The 18,384-nt window shown below is 39.7% G+C and overlaps 1 protein-coding gene across 1 annotated transcript in view; it reads left to right on the plus strand.

Annotated features, from left to right (window-relative positions):
- LOC146483392 (uncharacterized) overlaps window positions 1-18,384 on the plus strand; it is a 72,967-nt gene that overhangs the window by 4,112 nt on the left and 50,471 nt on the right. The window contains exons 6-16 of the mRNA XM_085106029.1: window positions 1,228-1,562; window positions 2,134-2,269; window positions 3,903-4,186; window positions 4,974-5,112; window positions 6,057-6,376; window positions 6,979-7,111; window positions 10,461-10,780; window positions 11,792-11,924; window positions 13,074-13,363; window positions 14,403-14,541; window positions 15,861-16,159. Of these exons, the coding sequence (XP_084962155.1) occupies window positions 1,228-1,562; window positions 2,134-2,269; window positions 3,903-4,186; window positions 4,974-5,112; window positions 6,057-6,376; window positions 6,979-7,111; window positions 10,461-10,780; window positions 11,792-11,924; window positions 13,074-13,363; window positions 14,403-14,541; window positions 15,861-16,159 (2,528 nt within the window). The remainder of the gene's footprint in view (window positions 1-1,227; window positions 1,563-2,133; window positions 2,270-3,902; window positions 4,187-4,973; window positions 5,113-6,056; window positions 6,377-6,978; window positions 7,112-10,460; window positions 10,781-11,791; window positions 11,925-13,073; window positions 13,364-14,402; window positions 14,542-15,860; window positions 16,160-18,384) is intronic.

Genomic DNA, 18,384 nt, shown 5'->3' on the forward strand with positions numbered 1-18,384 from the left:
AGTGTACTTTTGAAGAACTATCTTCGAAAACATTATTTGAATGTTCTGGAAATTTATAGTTTCAATTTTGGCCAATTTGTGAGTGATTTTTCATAATTAATGAGGCAAAACCCGTAATTTCGTTTTCCTCCAAAATTCTCGAAAACTATAAATTTTCAGAACATTCAAATGACATTTTCGAAGATAGTTCGCCAAAAGTACACTTCAGGCAAATTATCACGAGTCAGTTTCGATTTTTCAAGACTGGCCAGGTACTCTTAAACTTGTTAACTGGTTTCTTGGTCTGGTTTCTAACAGGGATTTGTTCACCACTGTGGAAAAACATAAACGAACAATAGCAAGTTTTATTTGACAATTTTGAATTGTTTGTATAAAGGTGGAAGCGTTTTTTGTGACCTCGTACAAAAGTTGGCATTAATTAAGAGAATCTTTGCTGATTCGTGTCACACTTGGTAATCAGAGTAATACGGCAGTGAGATATTTTGAATACTCTCGGAGCAATTAGCTGCTACAATTGTGAAATTTACAAAGAATCGATGGCTGTCTGGTAAGGGTTGAAGCCAGACATCAGTTCTCTTTGTAAAATATCAATAATTTTAACATTTAATATTAAACATATCATGCTCAAGATTTCAGCGAGTTCTAAGTTTGCCGAATTCTTTCAAGTAATAGAGTGCACTTATTTGTAGCTAGTTTTGAGTGGCGCGAGGTTTGCCAACCAATCACCGAACGTAAAAAAGCAAACCCAAAACAACGTGAATTACTTTCCACAACTTCCACACTTGACAACCACTCTTAAGTCTATTTTTGATAAGGGTACACTTAAGAGCTAAAAAGCTAACACCCCTTTGCCTCTCTACCCTAATCCCCAGGAAAATAATAATAAAAAAATCACAGTTACTCAGCCCAATAACAACACAATCAACATGTAACAAACGTTAACTTTAATTTGGAAGGTGAATGGCCTTAAACTGCAGAAGAATAAAGTTTTCAATTGTTTCTTGTCAGTAATCTTTATTTGCATCCGACGCGATTAAAATGCGTCTTATTAGCAACAAAGAAAAGGTAAACAAAAACAACACAACAACATCAAAGAACAGAACAACTGACTCAATTAAATAGGAAAGCGTTCCTAAATACCTCTTTTTAAAAACCAGAATTTTGATTCTTCTGCACGAACCCAAAAGGTTTAAATTACAGAAAATTTTTGTTTTACTTACACTCCAGTCAAAGACAATGGTCTTGGAATGTATTCCGGACTTATCCCGGATAGACATGTAACAGCCTCGTCTTGGTACAGTGACGAGCATCTACCTTATTACGGAAGAATGGGCACGAACATCGGGCAGGGAGCATGGTGCGCCGCAGCCAGTGACACAAACCCCTTCTTGGAAATCGATTTGGGATTCGAGCATTCTATCAATGGCATGATAATAGAAGGCAAACATCGCCTGGCCTCCGATCAGCTCGGAGAAGCCTGGGTTAGAGAGTTTTTAATCTCTTTTACCACAACTCGTGAGAAGTGGAATAACGTCACGGATGTAAAAAGCCATCAACCCATTGTAAGTCTGTGTATTATGACACTTTTACAACCGCTTTTTGTTAATTGTCGTGAAAACATTTTTATTACTCGTAAATAGACACGATAAATCAGAGGATTGTATTATGATTAACGTAACTATGTTGAGAAGTGGCCAGACAGTGAGGGTTGCATTGTAGACATGTCTATATTTTCTTCCTTGGCGAAGCGAGAATGTTGCTTCGTCGGAAAGGTCTGCGAAAATCGGGCCCCATAGCAGGGCGTGTAAATGGCTCTGAACGGTTTAGGTATTCATTTTCGTTTCCAACAAACCACTATTGTTCAACAAATAGTTAATTGTTAGATCAACGACCTTAGAATGACGGCCTTCGTATACGTTTCTTAGACCAAAATAATTTTTATTTGTTCTTGCATGAACGCGTGACCTTCCTATCGGTCCATATTGAGAATCTGCAACGGGGGATGACACTTCATTCGACAGAGCTAATTCCAACAGATATCAATAAAAAGTCAAACGGTCATTGAAATATATGAAGCAACATTAATGCACATTCCATGTTTAGTAGCCTGAAGTTGTCATGATTTTTTTATAGAAATTCCTCGGGAACGATGAAGTCACTTTGAGGAGACAATTTAACTTGCTGGGTTTTACCGGCCGGGTGGTGCGAATTCACCCTATAAAGTGGAACAACTGGCCGTGCCTTCGAATGGAGCTGCTGGGAACAAAAGGTTTGCCTACTTTTAGGATAAGTGCAGTCCTGTAATTACTTCCTTACCTTTGTGCCAGGTACTGGAAAGAATTACGAGCGCCAGTTTTTGAAAAAGGTGTCAAAAAGGAAAATCTCGGACGGAGGCATTCGTAACGTTCAACGTTGAACTTAATTGATACAATGATGATATTAACTGTGTCAAGGAAAATTTTGCACCTTCTGGTTTCTGGTTTAATGGAATGGTTGTTGTACTGCGAAAGTTTGCTGTTGATGATTAATATTTGTCAGTGCAATTGCGAGATTCGCTTGCTTAGTAACTGAATAAAACTTTCCGATATCGGTGAATAACAGTGTTGACGGAGGACTGCGTTGATCGATACGAACTCTCGCTTAATTCGAGCCAAATCTCTTGAGATCCGGCCTTTTTTCGATGGAAGAATTTTAAAAACATTCTTTGGTTTTGAAAGTGCTGTCCTGTTTCTTTTTACACAGTATTTGGTTTTCTAAGAGATTAAGTTCTTCGTGATTCTGTGCTAGGCCTTCACTTGTAACCTGATGCCAGCAAACTCAATAAATTATTTGACTGCTGCATATTCCCCACTTGCCATAAACTTCCATTAACTCTAGCGTTTAATTTTTGACTGACTCCCCTTTACTTATTAAACTAATAGGTTTCTTGTCTCGGACATGGTACGAGCTGGCCTAACTTGAGGGACTTAAATCGTTCACATTATCTTACATGACGTTGGCAGAATACCCATGCAAGCCTTGGGTACCAATTTTTAAGCTTCCTTACAAGTCCTCAAGGCATTGTTCCTCATGCTTATAGAGAGATTCAGAATTACGTTTTCGCCAAACGGGAAACGGCATGAAAAATGACCACGTGACCAAGTTTATCCTGTATTTGCCAATCGCTGTTTTCCGTTTCTCAGCAAATTATTTTGCCCTTTATTCATCTATGTATTCATTTCTTCAAGAAAACTTTAACGTGAATCTCATGTTTACCGTTTGCCTTAAACGTGATTCAAAATCTCTCTATTATTATTTTTTTTATACCAGCAAAATCTCCGCGAACAGCTATTAGGCGACAGCTACACAGTTCAGAGCTAAGAATAGCCTGCGAACGCAGACGTATTTTCGGCTGCCGCTTCTCTCCGCCGAGCAACAGCCGGAAATACGTCTGCGTTCGCACGCTAAGCTAAGAATGGATTCCCAACGTAAACTCTTTTTTTCCATGGGCTCAAGAAAAAAGGAAATGGTGGGACAAAAACGTTTTTATGCGTTATCACCTATCGTGCAAATTTATTACTATGCGTTTACAGCAGAACGATCTTACTTATCGAAGCGTTTTCAAAAGGTTTCGTTTTTATCAGCACTTTCGATCGTTATAGCGAAAACCATAGGAAGAAGTAAACACGCATTAATGGAGATGGCGCCGTAGTTAAGCTTAGGTTGCGTTCTATTGACCGTATTCCGGAATAAGAATAAGAGGAATAGCTGTTAGATTTCTCTTTCAAGTAAATTTGGGAAGCCAGTTCTGCAAACTTTCGTTGACATGATCATTTAAGAGCCATTTTGTACTCCAGTAATTCCAAAAACCTCTTATGAGAGATTAATTTTGAATATGCAGTGGTTTTATTTGTTCTGTTTAGTGTGCGGAGATTCTCTGGGTCTGGAACAAGGGAAGATGTCTTTGGAAGACTCCGAAAGTTATTCATATCGTGAGGGTTCCAAAGGTCGTTTAAACAATCTTGGCTGGAGCCCTAGATGGGAAGATCCCCTGGCTACTCTGAAAATAGATTTTGGGCTTGAAAGAAGGAAAGTAACCGCTGTAGCTGTACAGTCCAAAGAGGGTGAATTCGTCTCCGCCTATGAAATGATCTACAGTGAGGAAGGCTTGTCTTGGAGGCATTGGGTCGTAAACGCTCATGAAAAGGTGTGTAACCTTTTTCATTCCCTAAAAGTAGCCGAAATTACATTTTAAAAAAGAGATCGAATTGTGTTCAATATTTAGGAAAAATCGCCCGCTACGTACTTGCAGAGAAAAAAACTGTCACAGGAAAATACTTCTTGTGGAAAATACCCACGTGGGAATTTTTTCCGGTAAGGTAAGGGCCGAAAATCGTACTGAAAAATCCAACCGCTCAAAAGGTTTTTGGACGTTTGTTGCTAAGTTTCCACCGATTAAAGGTAAGTTTCTAAATGGAGATGCAAGAAATAGCGGAAGTAGTCCAAAGGTCATGAGGATGGTTACTAAACCCTGATATCCTCGTTTTTTTGCTTCTTACATACTTGGTACAGCATGTTTATTGCAGGAATACGTGTAAGGATATTCACCTAAGTGCTGTTCCCATCCATGGCTCAGTAGCTTAGATGGTAGGGCAGTGGACCTCGTGTCCCGACAGTCGTGGGTTTTCTCTTCTCCACAGAGGTTCCTTCACAAAAAAAGGAGAAAAACGTCGGAAATGGGAAGAAAACAGAAAGGGAGAAAAAAAGTAGCGTGGTGGACGACGGGAAGAGCCTCCTCTCTTTCTTCTCCCTTCCCGTCCGACGCCTTTTGGGAAAGAGGTCACTCCATATAAGGGCAAATAAATTCTGCGATTCTGATTGGTCTATTAGGTCGTATGAAAAATCCCAGGCTTTGTTTTGAACATATAACTGGCATTCGGCTGCAACAGTTTCCGCAACACTGAGTTATACCCTATTTTTCTATTTGTTTTCAGTTCTTAACTGGACTCACAAGCTACAGCAGTATTTACAGATACACATTGCCATACGCCGTAAATGTCCGCTATTTAATACTCCGACCACAAGTGTATTTCGTACACAGGATTACTCGTGTTGAAGTATACGGATGTGCAGGTTTGCTTATCTCTTTTGTCATGCATGCTATGAACCCATACTGTCCCTCCAAACGATCACACAATCCTTCACTTGTACTAGTCTCCCCTTGATATTCTGAGTGTGGACTTTCTTTCCCAAACGTCTACTAGCATTTTGTATAACTATGGGAATACGGTAGTTTTTCCCCTTAAAATTCTTATAAAACAAGCAAACCATTCACTGGCCCACTTCCTAAGATAACGACTGGACTCTATCACTTTAAATATAGAAGGATTTTTATTTTAACTTAATTTGCTTCTCACACGATCACAGAAACGTTTAAGGGTGATTAACTGATTGAATTATGCAATAATAATAATAATAATAATAATAATAATAATAATAATAATAATAATAATAATAATAATAATAATAATAATAATAACAGTTTAATTTGAACCCGTGTCCTATTGAAAGTAAAGTTCATATCATCATTTTAATAATAATACTGTCATTAAACTCAGCAAGGAGGTTGTGTTTGTCCGGCGATATTTTAAGGTGCCGTTATAGGTTCGAAAGTTGATTGAATTGGATTGAATTGATTGACTCCTGTTGGGAGAACTTGGATTTCCTTTTGCCGAGTACGACCTGTACCATTAATTGAATAATACACATCATTCTCATTTATTTACCAGGCGTAAAATATATCATCACATTCATTTCATTGCGCATATGCCACAAATCGACATATAAATCCTAGCATTATGTAGGATGTTTGCCGCATGAACCTAGTTTAAAGGCCTTAGCTCCCACGAGTCTCCTGTAGCTCAGTGGTATAGAGCATCCGTATCAGCCAATCAGAAGGTTATAGTTTCGACTCCTGTTGGTGTGTTCGTGTCATTGATTGAAAAATAAATCACATTCATGTATGTTTCAGGTACCATCACATTTATTTCATTTGTTTCATGTGTTATTATTCATAGTCGAAGCTACAAATAACATCGTGGTGGGTGTCAAACACGATTACAAAATTACCAATTCATCTATGACCGCGTCCAGTTGGAGACCTGGATACTACCCTCATGCAGCCAGGTTCGACAAGTCAATCGGGAATGGCTCGTGGTGTGCTGGAAACAACAAACAAGGTGAATACTTACAGGTGGATATTGGGAAACAGCGGACTATATTGAAAGTGGCCGTCCAGGGCGACTCGAGATACAACTTTGGAGTAACCCTTTTCAGTATTGCTTACTCACAGAATGGAGCCTCTTGGGAAAATTACTCTGAAAACAGAATAGTAAAGGTAAGTGTTGATTAGCTTGACTTGCGCTTCAACCCTAAGAACCTCATATTAATATTCAATTTTTATCTAAAAATAGATTTCGCTTCCATCAATTTCTCTTGGCAAGTAGGTAACAAATATGAAATACCAACGGAGAAATTTGCTTTTCTTAAAATTTTGTGATTCGAACTTTTCGCAGCCCGGGCTGTGCTCGAAACCCACTGGCGAGATCGTGAATTCTGCAAGACTTGCAGCTGTTAGTTCTGGAGAATACAGATCATTTAAAACCTCCTAATTCGCTAGTTATAAACGATGAACCTTCGAGTTTATAATTTGATGGATTGCAATCATACGTTGTAAGCTTTAAGTACTGTAATAAATCTGAGGGCACAAAGTTTATCTACTTTGAGCACTTATCGCAACAAGCTTTTTAACCCAAGTTCAAAGGAATAAATTGCAAAAGCGGCTCGTTCTCACAGCAGGTTCTTCTACAGACTGTGAAGAACATGAACATTGCTTCAAGGGCTATTAATTTTCTTTCGATATCTTCAACAAACACAAATACCAAATCTGCAAGTTTCTTAAGGAGGTCTTGATTGCTTAATTTTATGTTCACACTTCAGGCGTTCTCCGGTTCTGCTGGCAGTAAAACGACTCGACATATCATTTCACGGCCCTTCATTGCGAGGAAGATCAGGATTGTAGTAAAAGGCTGGTACCAATGCCCTTGTATGAGAATAGAATTATTTTATAAAGGTAAATATTTTTCTAAGTTCTATATTTTGTAAAGTAGTTTTAATAATTTAAATCCCCCTACCGTCGAATATTGTGAATCCATCTATGCTCATCACAAACCGTCAGTTTCCCACATTTATTATTTATGTCGTTTGTTGCTTTACGTTCTTGCGATATTCATTTGTGTGAAATGAATCTTGCTGAGAAAGCAGCAGTGTTGTCTTTTGTTGTTACTGTTAGTTTTCTGATGCGCATCTTCAAATTTAGCAACGGTAATAATAACAGTAGAAAAAATCAAACATTAGGGACCAATCGTTTATTACGTCCTAGGGGGGGGGGGGGGGTGGTTTTCCAAAAAAATTTTTCCCCAAAAATTTTTCAAACAAAAGTTTTACCCCCCGCCGCAATGACAGTTTGAAAATTTTACCCCCCCCCCCCCCATGGTTGGCCTGGTGGTTGAATTGTTGAGAAGTTCTTGAGCACAACGCTTGGTTACATGCGGTAATCGCTACCTCTCTGAATCTGAACTGGCAAGAGAAACAATCAGAGGTTAGGCGAAATTCAAGTAAGGGAAGGTACCTTAGAATATCTCTTCAATGTCTTGATAATAACGATGTTTTGTTATTGCTGGAGTCTATTCAGTCGTCAAAAAAAGGTACACAGAAGATCAAAACAGCTCGGGGTTTGAGAGCAGTACAGGAGCATTTGATGTATGGATGTGGATCAAGGATGTGGATATATAGATTTTGAAGAAGCCTACCATCTCTATTCGTCTTTTGGTCAATTTTTTTGCCCAGATAAACAAGCCTTCAGAGATAAACTGCTTGATGAAATACACGGTTTGTCTGTCTATGTCATTACTCAACCTATTACGCTGATTACGTGCAAGATCTTTGTCGCTCTGAAGAATAGTAGCGATATGGAGAAGTATCTAGTCGATTTTACCAACTCTATGATTGATTAGACTGTTCACAGTCCCCCTATCTTTCCGTGGGATTCTCGAGACCGGTACGCGCCGCAACCTTGGTTTGTAAAAGCGAGCGCGATCTGGGGAGAGTGTCTAAACTACCGAGGGGAGCTGGAGTGGGTGTTAGTATAGTTGGGGATGGGAAGCGAAAAAATATTTTTCCCGCCGCCTCCAAACTCCACTCCCCTCCCCTCGGTAGTTTAGACAGTCTCCCCAGATCGCGCTCGCTTTTACAAACCAAGATGGCGGCAGCTCCATCGAAGCATACCGGTCTCGAGAATCCCACGGAAAAATAGGGGGACTGTGAACAGTCTAATGATTGATGAGAAGAATGATTGCTAAATCGACAATTAGTTGGTACCCTTAAAATTTTACCCCTCTCACTTTTTGTACAAGGAAAAAAATTACCCCCCCAAAAAGAGCTCGTTTAAAAAAATTACCCCCCCCCCTCAAAAAACACCGCCCCCCACCCCCCCCCCCCCCGTAGGACGTAATAAACGATCTGTCCCTTATGGAGCCATAATGTTATTTATGTCGCGACATGATGCCCACATGATAATCCGTTGACGTCATCGGTGCTAGGTACCAAGATTGCGTAAAGTCTAACCAATGAGGTGTTAGGGCGGTTCCGAGTAGGTTTCTAGTCGAGATTCCTTGTCAAAAGCGTCCTTCCTTCCCTTGCCATCAGAGTATTCATATCAATAGAGAAGTTTTTTCCCGTCCCCTCACCTTTCGCCAGCCAAAGGGTTATTACTGTTTCTTTGTCTATTAGTCAATATAAGTGGCGTTGTTTTTCGCCCCACGTTTGTTAATTAAGTTTGACCGTTTACATTTATTGCGGTGTTGTCAGCTTTAGCCTTAATTCAATTAAACCTGCCACATCCGTGGCCAGATTCATCTAACACAATTGTGTGGTTTTGTGCTCCACGCTCCTCGGTTGCGTGGGACTTACCACAGTAATTTACCACAGAGCGCACGTTTGACATTAAGGGCCAGTTCGCACTACGCGAAATTTTGTTTGATTTGCCAAAAAATCTGTCAACGCGAAGCCATTTCTAGTGCGAACGATTTTTTACATCCACCAAAATTTTTGCAAGCGCAACGAAACTTCAAAGATTCCGTCGACTAGCTTTGGAGGCTGTAAAAATTTTGTCAGGCGAGAAAATCCTTTGTTCCTTGACATCCATCCGTCATTGGGTCATCAAATTTCGCAAAAAAACAGACACGGCAGACATGTCACGACATCTTGATGGAAAATTAATCAAGTTACTAATTGAAATCTCTGACTAAAAAAAAATTCGCATCTTCATGTGCGAACAGGATTACGAAAACAAAAAATTGGTGATTACAAAATTTTCATTTTTTTTGCAAACGCTTAACTCAAATTTTCGTCTCAGTGCGAACAGGGCCTAAGCCGGTCTAACAGGCAAATGTCGCGATATAAAAGTGCTTTTTACAATTTAAAAAATTCAACGAACAACAACAGAAAAAGACGTGACTGCCCTTCATTATCAGCCAGTTAGACAGTGGCTTGACTCCACTACAAAGATAATTTGGAACCTCCGTCGGCTTCTCGAGCGTAAAAGTAGAATTTTGTAGGAAAACACTATTAAATTATATTAATTTAGTGAGGACACTTACTTGAAAAATCCAACGCCAATCCACTGTACATGTTTTATTGCAAGGATCTGTGTACTATTCTAGGAATTTATACCAAAAAGTGCAATCAGATTAAAAACAACAAGGGCTACAACTTGTTTTCGTTCAAGTTAGCGTTAATTAGTTCTTGGAAATTGCTTTTTTAAGATAGTAACTCGCTCTACGATGCATATGATAGATAAGTAATAACAATTATACAAGTCAATCAGCTTCCGTCATTAGATTTCTACTCTTTATCACTTACAGTGACTGTCCTGTTAAAAATGTTTGAGTAAACCATCACAGTTGCTCATTATATAAGGCTATGTCCACACATAATTCTCGAGCACGGTGCCCGAGTATGATTCTCGCGGGGCACTAATGTGAACGCACCCTTTTATCAAGTACAAGGTCTAGAAGTTTCTAGATCTTGTATTCGGGCACTGAAGTAGGCACCGGTTCCCTGTGTGCAATCTTTTACTGTTAGTTCCAGGGCACTTTACCAACAGGACACTGCTTTTTGCTACAATCCGCGCTAATCTTCTCCTGTCGTCTTCATCCATACCGTCTCTTAAGGTTTTCGTGTGTAAAAAACAGCATTAGAAAAGTAAACAAGCCATAAAAGGCAGCAATCACGAAGAACACATGCCTGTGCATGATGAAATTTGTGTTAAATGTCTACATAATTACATATTGGGCAAGAATAATTGCAAATGAGATACAACTTCAGACCTCTAAACAACTATACTTCCCTTTGTGCAACAGATTGTAAAGATAGCCTGGACATGAGTCTCAGTGAAGCTAAGAGGGGTGGCTACACAGCATCTAGTTTTCTCGGACCCAGCTTTGAGCCATGGCGCGCGGGCCTTCTCAACTCAAGTAAAGAGCACAGTTGGTGCGCGGATAACAGCTCGGATCAGTTTCTGCAAATTGACCTTGGAACTCTTCACCAGGTCACTGGAATTTCAACTAGGGGAGTCCCCGCGGGGATTGTAGCGAAAGACTCTTGGGTCAAAGAATACAGAATACTGCACAGTGTGCTCGGAGATACGTGGATTGATCACAAGGAACAAAACGTGAACACGGTATTTTTTTATATTAAAAAAATCTTGCTTAACTTAACTATGATCACAGTATCCGCTGATAATTTTAGTACCGGATGAAAGACAATTTGAGTAGTCCATGATCCCTTAGTAGTTACACTGTGTCTATGAACAGAGACCGTACGAGTGTCACTTTGGCAGAATTTACAACATTTTCATATTATATAAGACATTCAAGTAAAGCATTTTGAACAAGATGTGCTGGAATAAATCGAAAGGCCCTTCTCTGGCTATTTTCATCTTGTTTTGTAAATCGTTAACAACATGAATTACTTTTAAAGTATAAATAAGTGGCAAGACTGGAAAACAGCAAACGTTCTCCTCATGTCATTGTAGTTAAATGATTACAACATTAGGTTGAAGAGTTTAATTTTTTTTTCAGTGCTGTAATAATATTTTGATTTTTATGAGATTTTGAAGCATACGTATTTCACAAGGCGCTCGAGCCGAGTCTGCAGCGTGCCACGACTGAACGATTGGCGTCTAAATTTTATACACGGCGAGGAAACAGACTGATTGTAAAGGAACTTCGTTTTTGTTGAATGTAGTTTCCGTGGGCCGAAACAGCGAAAACAGCCGCCATGTCTGTTCTCTGTTCCTATGGAAAAACGCCACAAAATATGAAAACAAAACAAAACAAAAAAACAACAACAACAAGAGAAAACAACCCCCAATATACATTGACTATGATGTAGTGCCTTGTAATTGTCGACAACTTGTCTCATACACCAGGTAAAACGAGTTGTTGATAACAAAACAGCTGCGTTGGTTGTCGACAACTACCTTAGTTTTGGTTCTGGAAATGAGAACATTGCTGCCGATAACTAAGTTTTTAAAGGTATCATCTGTTACTTGCTTCACTCAGTGACTTGCAAGTCTGTTAACTATCGACAGATTACAATTGGTCTGGTCTGTCGAGCTCATAGCTTATACAATGAAGTATGACTGTGAAGAAGATAACTTGCTTCTTGTTTGTTTGCCCGCTTCATTCAGACATTTGAAGCCAACACAGACGCATTACTGCCTAAGACCCAAAGCATCAAGTTTCACGCGAGGTTTGTCCGAGTCATCGTTACAAAGTGGCACAATGGGATATGTATGAAAGTGCAACTCAGTGGCTGTAAAGGTTTGTACATCAACGGATGATCAACATATTTCCATGTACTACTAACGAAACTTTTTTTTTGCCAACTTTTCATGTGTTCTGTTGCCTGGGTCTTATTTTATTAAAAAAAGAAATCTTCAGGTGATGGTAAGTCGGGCTAGTTAGTGCCTCCAATAGTCAATCCAATTGGAGTCTCCATGTTGAGTTAGCGACCCCGTGATCTATGTGGTGTAATAATATTTAGCTGCGCTATTTCGCCGCTTCTACTGTAGGTTCGACTGTGGTGTAGGGCCTATCACGCCTGCCTTGAATGCAGGAGAATCCTCGCAGGCGAACCATGTTTTCACATAGTACGTTATATGGTGCTGTGACAGAACCTCACAGCGATCCTATGTGTGATATTGTTTATTGACATAGTACGAATATTCCGAACATGTCTGTTACATGCCTTTAACAGTGTACTTGGCCTATGGATGGGCAACAATACTCGTGGTATTTGTTGGAATTCTTTTTGTTAGTGTTTCTCCTCCCCACAAGAACCACTTGACTCAGCATTAGCGGAGGGACCAGCTATGGGTGAACTGATATTCAGCTACGCTTTCCAAGCGAGTATGTGTTGGATTGTCGCTTTCGGGGTTTCACCGGGGATCTCCATGGCGCATGGGTTTTTAAGCTTTGTGGACACCCCAGTCCCTCATCTCGCCTATCTCCTTTATTGATGGAGTTTATACCTTTAGCTTTACCGTTTACTGATATCGATCTTGATTCGTCTCCTCATCAAAAATCAAAACAGTAATAGCCATTAACAAAAAAGAAAAAAAAATAGTGTAAATGTACTGGGGAAAGGAAACAAAAATAGTTTAACTAATACTTAGCCCTTAACATACAAAGATGTAGGATAATTTTTTTTGAAGAAGAAAACGAAAAAAAAAAAAGAACATTATATAACATAAAAACACATACTCCCAAAGACACAGTACACAACTATTAATAAGGGTAATAACAGCAAAATAATTATATTAGTGTTTATTTTCTATATTTACTTGATTGTCTATTTTGTGTATGTGTAATGAGCCCACCAAGGTCTAAAAAAACTGAAAACTCCATCACCTCTGTCCACCTTGCTTGTGTGAGATGAGTGTTGTTGTCTCATTTCACTTTTGTCTGTAGTGTGTTCCGCTCCGCTGGGAATGGAGGATGGTTTAATTAAAGACGGACAAATTAGAACATCTCCTGGACAAAGTGGACATTACATTCCTCGGCTCAACAGTGTTGACGATTTTATTGGCTATTACCTATGGTCTTCGTTTATACAAGTGGACTTTGGACCTGCGAGGAAACGCATAACGGCCATCGCTGTGCAGGGTGGAAAACGAGACCACAATACGTGGACGTTTTACGTGAAATACATGAATGATGGATCAGAATGGTTCAACTACACAGAAAATGGAGTCGTGAGGGTGAGTGTGAGATCTTTACAAACGATATTTTTTTAAAATTTGTTCAGGCAAATTTCCCCTGAACTGTCTTGTTGCGCTTAAGGTTGTTGGCAAGATTTATATAACAAGTCTACATAGCCCTTTTCAACCGAGCGTCGTTAAACCAACCAGCCAGCCAGCCAATCAATCAATCAATCAATCAATCAATCAATCAATCAATCAATCAATCAATCAATCAATCAATCAATCAATCAATCAATCAATCAATCAATCAATCAATCAATCAATCAATCAATCAATCAATCAACCAACCAACCAACCAACCAACCAACCAACCAACCAACCAACCAACCAACCAACCAACCAACCAACCAATCAACCAATCAACCAATCAACCAATCAACCAATCAATCAATCAATCAATCAATCAATCAATCAATCAATCAATCAATCAATCAATCAATCAATCAATCAATCAATCAATCAATCAATCAATCAATCAATCAATGAGGGTGACACCAAATTGTACATGTGGTACTAATAAACCTGTGGCCCTCATAATACCAACAAATAATCCAAAGGGAATAACTGCTACTAATTACAGTTGGCTAATAAATTCAACATTCCTTGTCACCGTATTTGCAATGCTAAAAATGACCAATGACTGATAAAAACAGCTGTTCTAAAGACACTATAAATGAATCAATCAGACTGACTCGAGCAAATGCATGTAACAGACGTTTAGTGTGAACAAACAAACAAAGCCCGAAGGGCGAGAGTCCGATTATTAAACAGTATTTTAACCTTTGATTGGTGAACTTGAACAAAGGTAAACTTGAATGTTTTGTGAAACTCAATTGAAAACTGTTCCAAGGAAGAACCTGCAGCCGCCCAGGTTTTCAAAAATGCACATGGCCGTTTCGCATTTGAAGTGTGAAATTTTTTCAAGCATACAGCTGACTTCCATTTTGACTTCTTTCATGTTGACCTTGTTCTGTTTGTTCTCCTTGCCTACTTTGAATGTTCTTTTATTACGGTGCGTCCTTTTTTGTCCGTTTAGATATTCCAAGGTGGTGTAGACATGGATTTGGTTGCCAGACATTATTTCAATCGCAATTTAACGACTCGTTTCATCCGTGTTGTTCCGCTGACCTGGAGTTTTGATCCGAGCATTAGAATTGAACTGTATGGTTGCTCAGGTATGTCTAATTTTTGACTTCAATTCTTACCGTGAGCTGGATGAACATATAAGCTCCTACCAAAATGACATGTATTTAACAATTATCCTGCAAAATCGTGCGGAATATCGCACCATACCCAGCTGACGAGGCCGTAGGCCAAGTTGCCTAAATTCAGGTGACCTTTGTCACGCCGGGCCATGTTGAGTCTCAGGAGAATAAACACCTTGCTTTGTCACGGCAAGCCTCGCACTAAATTCGCGTCTGGGCGAGTAATAAAGGTTTATTCCACAAGATTGAGCAGGAAAATTGTTTTATTGTTCAACTTATTGATAGCAAACGGAACACAATTTTATTGCAGAAAAGCTGGAGATAGTCTTTGTTACATTCTTCTCCCCGCCACACGCGAAATTACGTGTATCGTAGGATATCTGTTGTGTAAAGGCGGCGACTATTGAGCGCACCATGGCCATATTTGGACAGTGTTCCAATGAGTTAAATAATGAGAGAAAATAGGCCACACACGTCATCGAGGACGCACACTGTACGGCAATTTACCCCCCCCCCCCAAAAAAAAAGATTCATTTTGGATTCCGATAACACTTGCGAAAATCTGATTTTTCCTCATAGTCATAAACCGAACAAAAAACAGTCCATAAGAAACCCGGACCATTCCGAGGTACGCAGAACGCATGCGCAGTAACAAAATGAGGCACTGTCCTATGATCACTATAGACTAGCCACTTTTGACCTTGATTGATCCCAACAAAGAAGTAGTGCTCCTCTCATCACGAGCTTGAGACAAAGGAATCGAACCCTTGACCTCCCGTGCGTCGGTCGAACGCTGTAGCCACTAATCGACTGGGAGACTTGCACCCTTTTACTAGGTTCACGTACCTATTATTAGCAGCAGGTAGTATTTCTGTCACAAAAGACTTGCTACCAGTCTCGTAGAAGCTCAGATGTTTTAAGCTTTCTGAAAGTCATGGTTTCGATTCTCGTCTGAAACTAAATTTTTGCGACCATGGGAACACAGTTTTCTCTTCATACATTTGGTTTCGTTTCCGTACTTGAGTAGTGACAACACATACCCACAGATAAACCAACGTAAGCTTTCGAGGAGGCAAGTGAAAAAGTGAACGCGTTCCCCGCGCGCCATTTTCGCCCTCAATTTTAAAGCTGTATTTTGATTACAATGTTCCATTTTCAATTCGATCGAACTTCAATGATAATTTAAACACGGTTTTAGGTTGAGTATCAAAGAAAAGTATTTGATCACACAAAAAGCTAATAAAATGCCTGTTTTTTTGCATGACATTCCTCAATCATTTTTCCTTTAGTTTGCGAAGAACCTCTAGGAATCGAAAAAGGCCTCATCAACATAACTGCTTCCTCGTACAGCGGACCTGGATACGAGCCTTGGCGCGCAAGACTCCAAAATCCTGGGATCTGGCGCCCAAAAACTAATAAGGGGTGGGAATTTCTTCAAGTCAACTTTGATCACGTGATGGACATTACTGGCATTACAACTGAAGGTGAAACCGCAGCATGTGGAAGAGTCAGGAGATTTTTTTTGTATTATAGCTCGGATGGTTTGCGCTTTGAACAATACATCGATCCTTTCTTGCAATTGGGAGATGTAAGTGTTGAGTTTTCGTTTATAGTCGATTTTGTTCGATTAATATATTCAGCAAATGACCAGCCAAGCTACATCGTCACGTGCACAGCAGTCTTGCAATACACGAGGCGTGAAGCAAAGCGAAGCCGGCTTAACAAAGCACTTGCACTTGTTTCACTCCAAGTATACTATGCTTTTATTTGCTCGAAACTTTTCAGTGAAACTAGTAGCCATATTTCCCTTTAGAGATTTTGCAAGTTATTAATGTAGATATACTCGGAGCTCTTACTCCAATGTATCAACGATTTCTTGACTGCTGGTTCTAAGAAACAACTAATGCAGACGAAAGGAAATCTCCTCAAGGCCTTTTTTACAAATTGTACGTACGTACTGCACAAGCTGGATCGGTATTCCCAGTAACATTTTACAAATGGATTCAATTGGCCGTGCGTCTGTACTCTGATAACGCACAGATAACGTCAAAACATGGTAAAAACAAGGAGGTGCACGGTTCGGAGCGTGACTGTTTAACGTCCTCTGTGCGTTATCACAGGACATTACGCGGCCAACAAACCTATTTGTCCCATATATCATTTTAATATCGTTTATCCCGCACAAAGTTAAAAAAGTGTTTTTAAAAAAAAATCGTCGTAGTGATGATTTTCGCGGAGATTCAAATTTAGTTCCTCGCGAAGCGAGGGCCGAAGGCCCGAGTGTAGCGAGGTTAATAAATTTGTCGGGCCGAAGGCCGCGCTCGGGAGCTAAGCCGTGCGAATTCGAGCCGAACATATATTTTATATGTTTATATATTTCCGTGAAGGTGTCCGTGCTGTTGTCTGGCAACAGTGCGCAAACAAAGTATGAATGACGTCAGACTGTCTGGCGTCGTCTGAAAAAAATTTGCATACATCGGAAAAAATATGCGTGCATGATCAAATTTCAACTGCAATGTTCATCAATATTCACTGGATACAGAACTATCTCTCCAGAATATTTTCCCTTTCTTTTAGAAATCTTTTTTGTGAAAGATTGCATTGAAGAAATTACACGTTTGTGGCCGCGGTAAAATAATTTTCCGTGGGAAATAAATTCATCGAACACGACAGCGCTGCACGCGCGTTGTACATTACGTCGCGTCAGAAATAGATTTTCAACCGCAAACTAGCCTGTGGAACTACGAAAAGACCATGCTCATAAAAAAAATCCTAGCCCCTTTTAATCTCCTCATTTGATGCTACAGGTCGAGTAAAGAGGGTTTTCCGCCCAGCCCCAGCTTCGCGAGGTTTTGCGAGTCACGTATTTCTAGTTTATTTAGTTCAAATCACTCATCCTCTGCAGGGCCATTCGCCTCAAATGTCCCATTCCCCGGACACGGAAAATGGTCAAATGCCCGGTGTATGTTCCGGGCGGAATGTTGAAGTTCGAATTGTTCAGAGCATTACGGCATGCGCATTTATGATCTATAACAAGAGAGCAAGCGTGTTGGCCAATGAAAGGATGACAAGGGTTGTGATTGGCTAGCAATCTGTCACCTTAATTTTTGCTAAATTTTACGCGGTAGGATAAGGACACTTTCTGCTGCTTATGGCGTCATTCGTGCGTCTGTACCTAATCACAAACTCCTTTAGACCAATCAATACGCGAATTTTACTCCAAGCCATTGTATAAAATATTATATCTTAGCCGCCTGTGTTAGCTTTGGTAATTTTCGGATTGTTGTAATCTGGATAACGTTTGATGAGTTTTGTGTGCTACGGAAATAAGCGTTCTTATAATCCATCAAAAATTTTTGCTCTCACGCAATTTGTCTAAACGCGTCGCGTGACTAAATATGCCCCAGCTAAAACTGGGGAATATCCGAGTGATATTCCCCAAGTGATATTCCCTAATTTCCCAAACTTCAATGCTTCAAGTTTGCAATTAAAAGTAAGCTCAATGTCAAGATGGGGGAACGATTAGCTTTTGTGACAGAAGATATAAACATGCCGGTCGATAAAGCGGTACCAGAAAGAACCAAAAATCAACTTTATACGCTGTAAACGTTTTTGATGGTAAGCTGTTCGTAACAATTCGTCTAAATTGTAACCAGGATCTTGACACAATGTCCAAATACTCAAGCTCGTTGCGAGATTTTCGTTTGCTTTTAACCAAGTTTCACTCTGCTCAACAGTCCATGAATTAAAGATGTTACAAAAAACTATGTTTGAGGAAATATTTTAGCCCATCTCATTGTAGATTACTAGTAT

The sequence above is a fragment of the Pavona decussata genome, unplaced genomic scaffold (genome assembly GCF_977016875.1).
Source record: "Pavona decussata unplaced genomic scaffold, jaPavDecu1.1 SCAFFOLD_39, whole genome shotgun sequence".
In the NCBI taxonomy this organism is placed as follows: domain Eukaryota; kingdom Metazoa; phylum Cnidaria; class Anthozoa; order Scleractinia; family Agariciidae; genus Pavona; species Pavona decussata.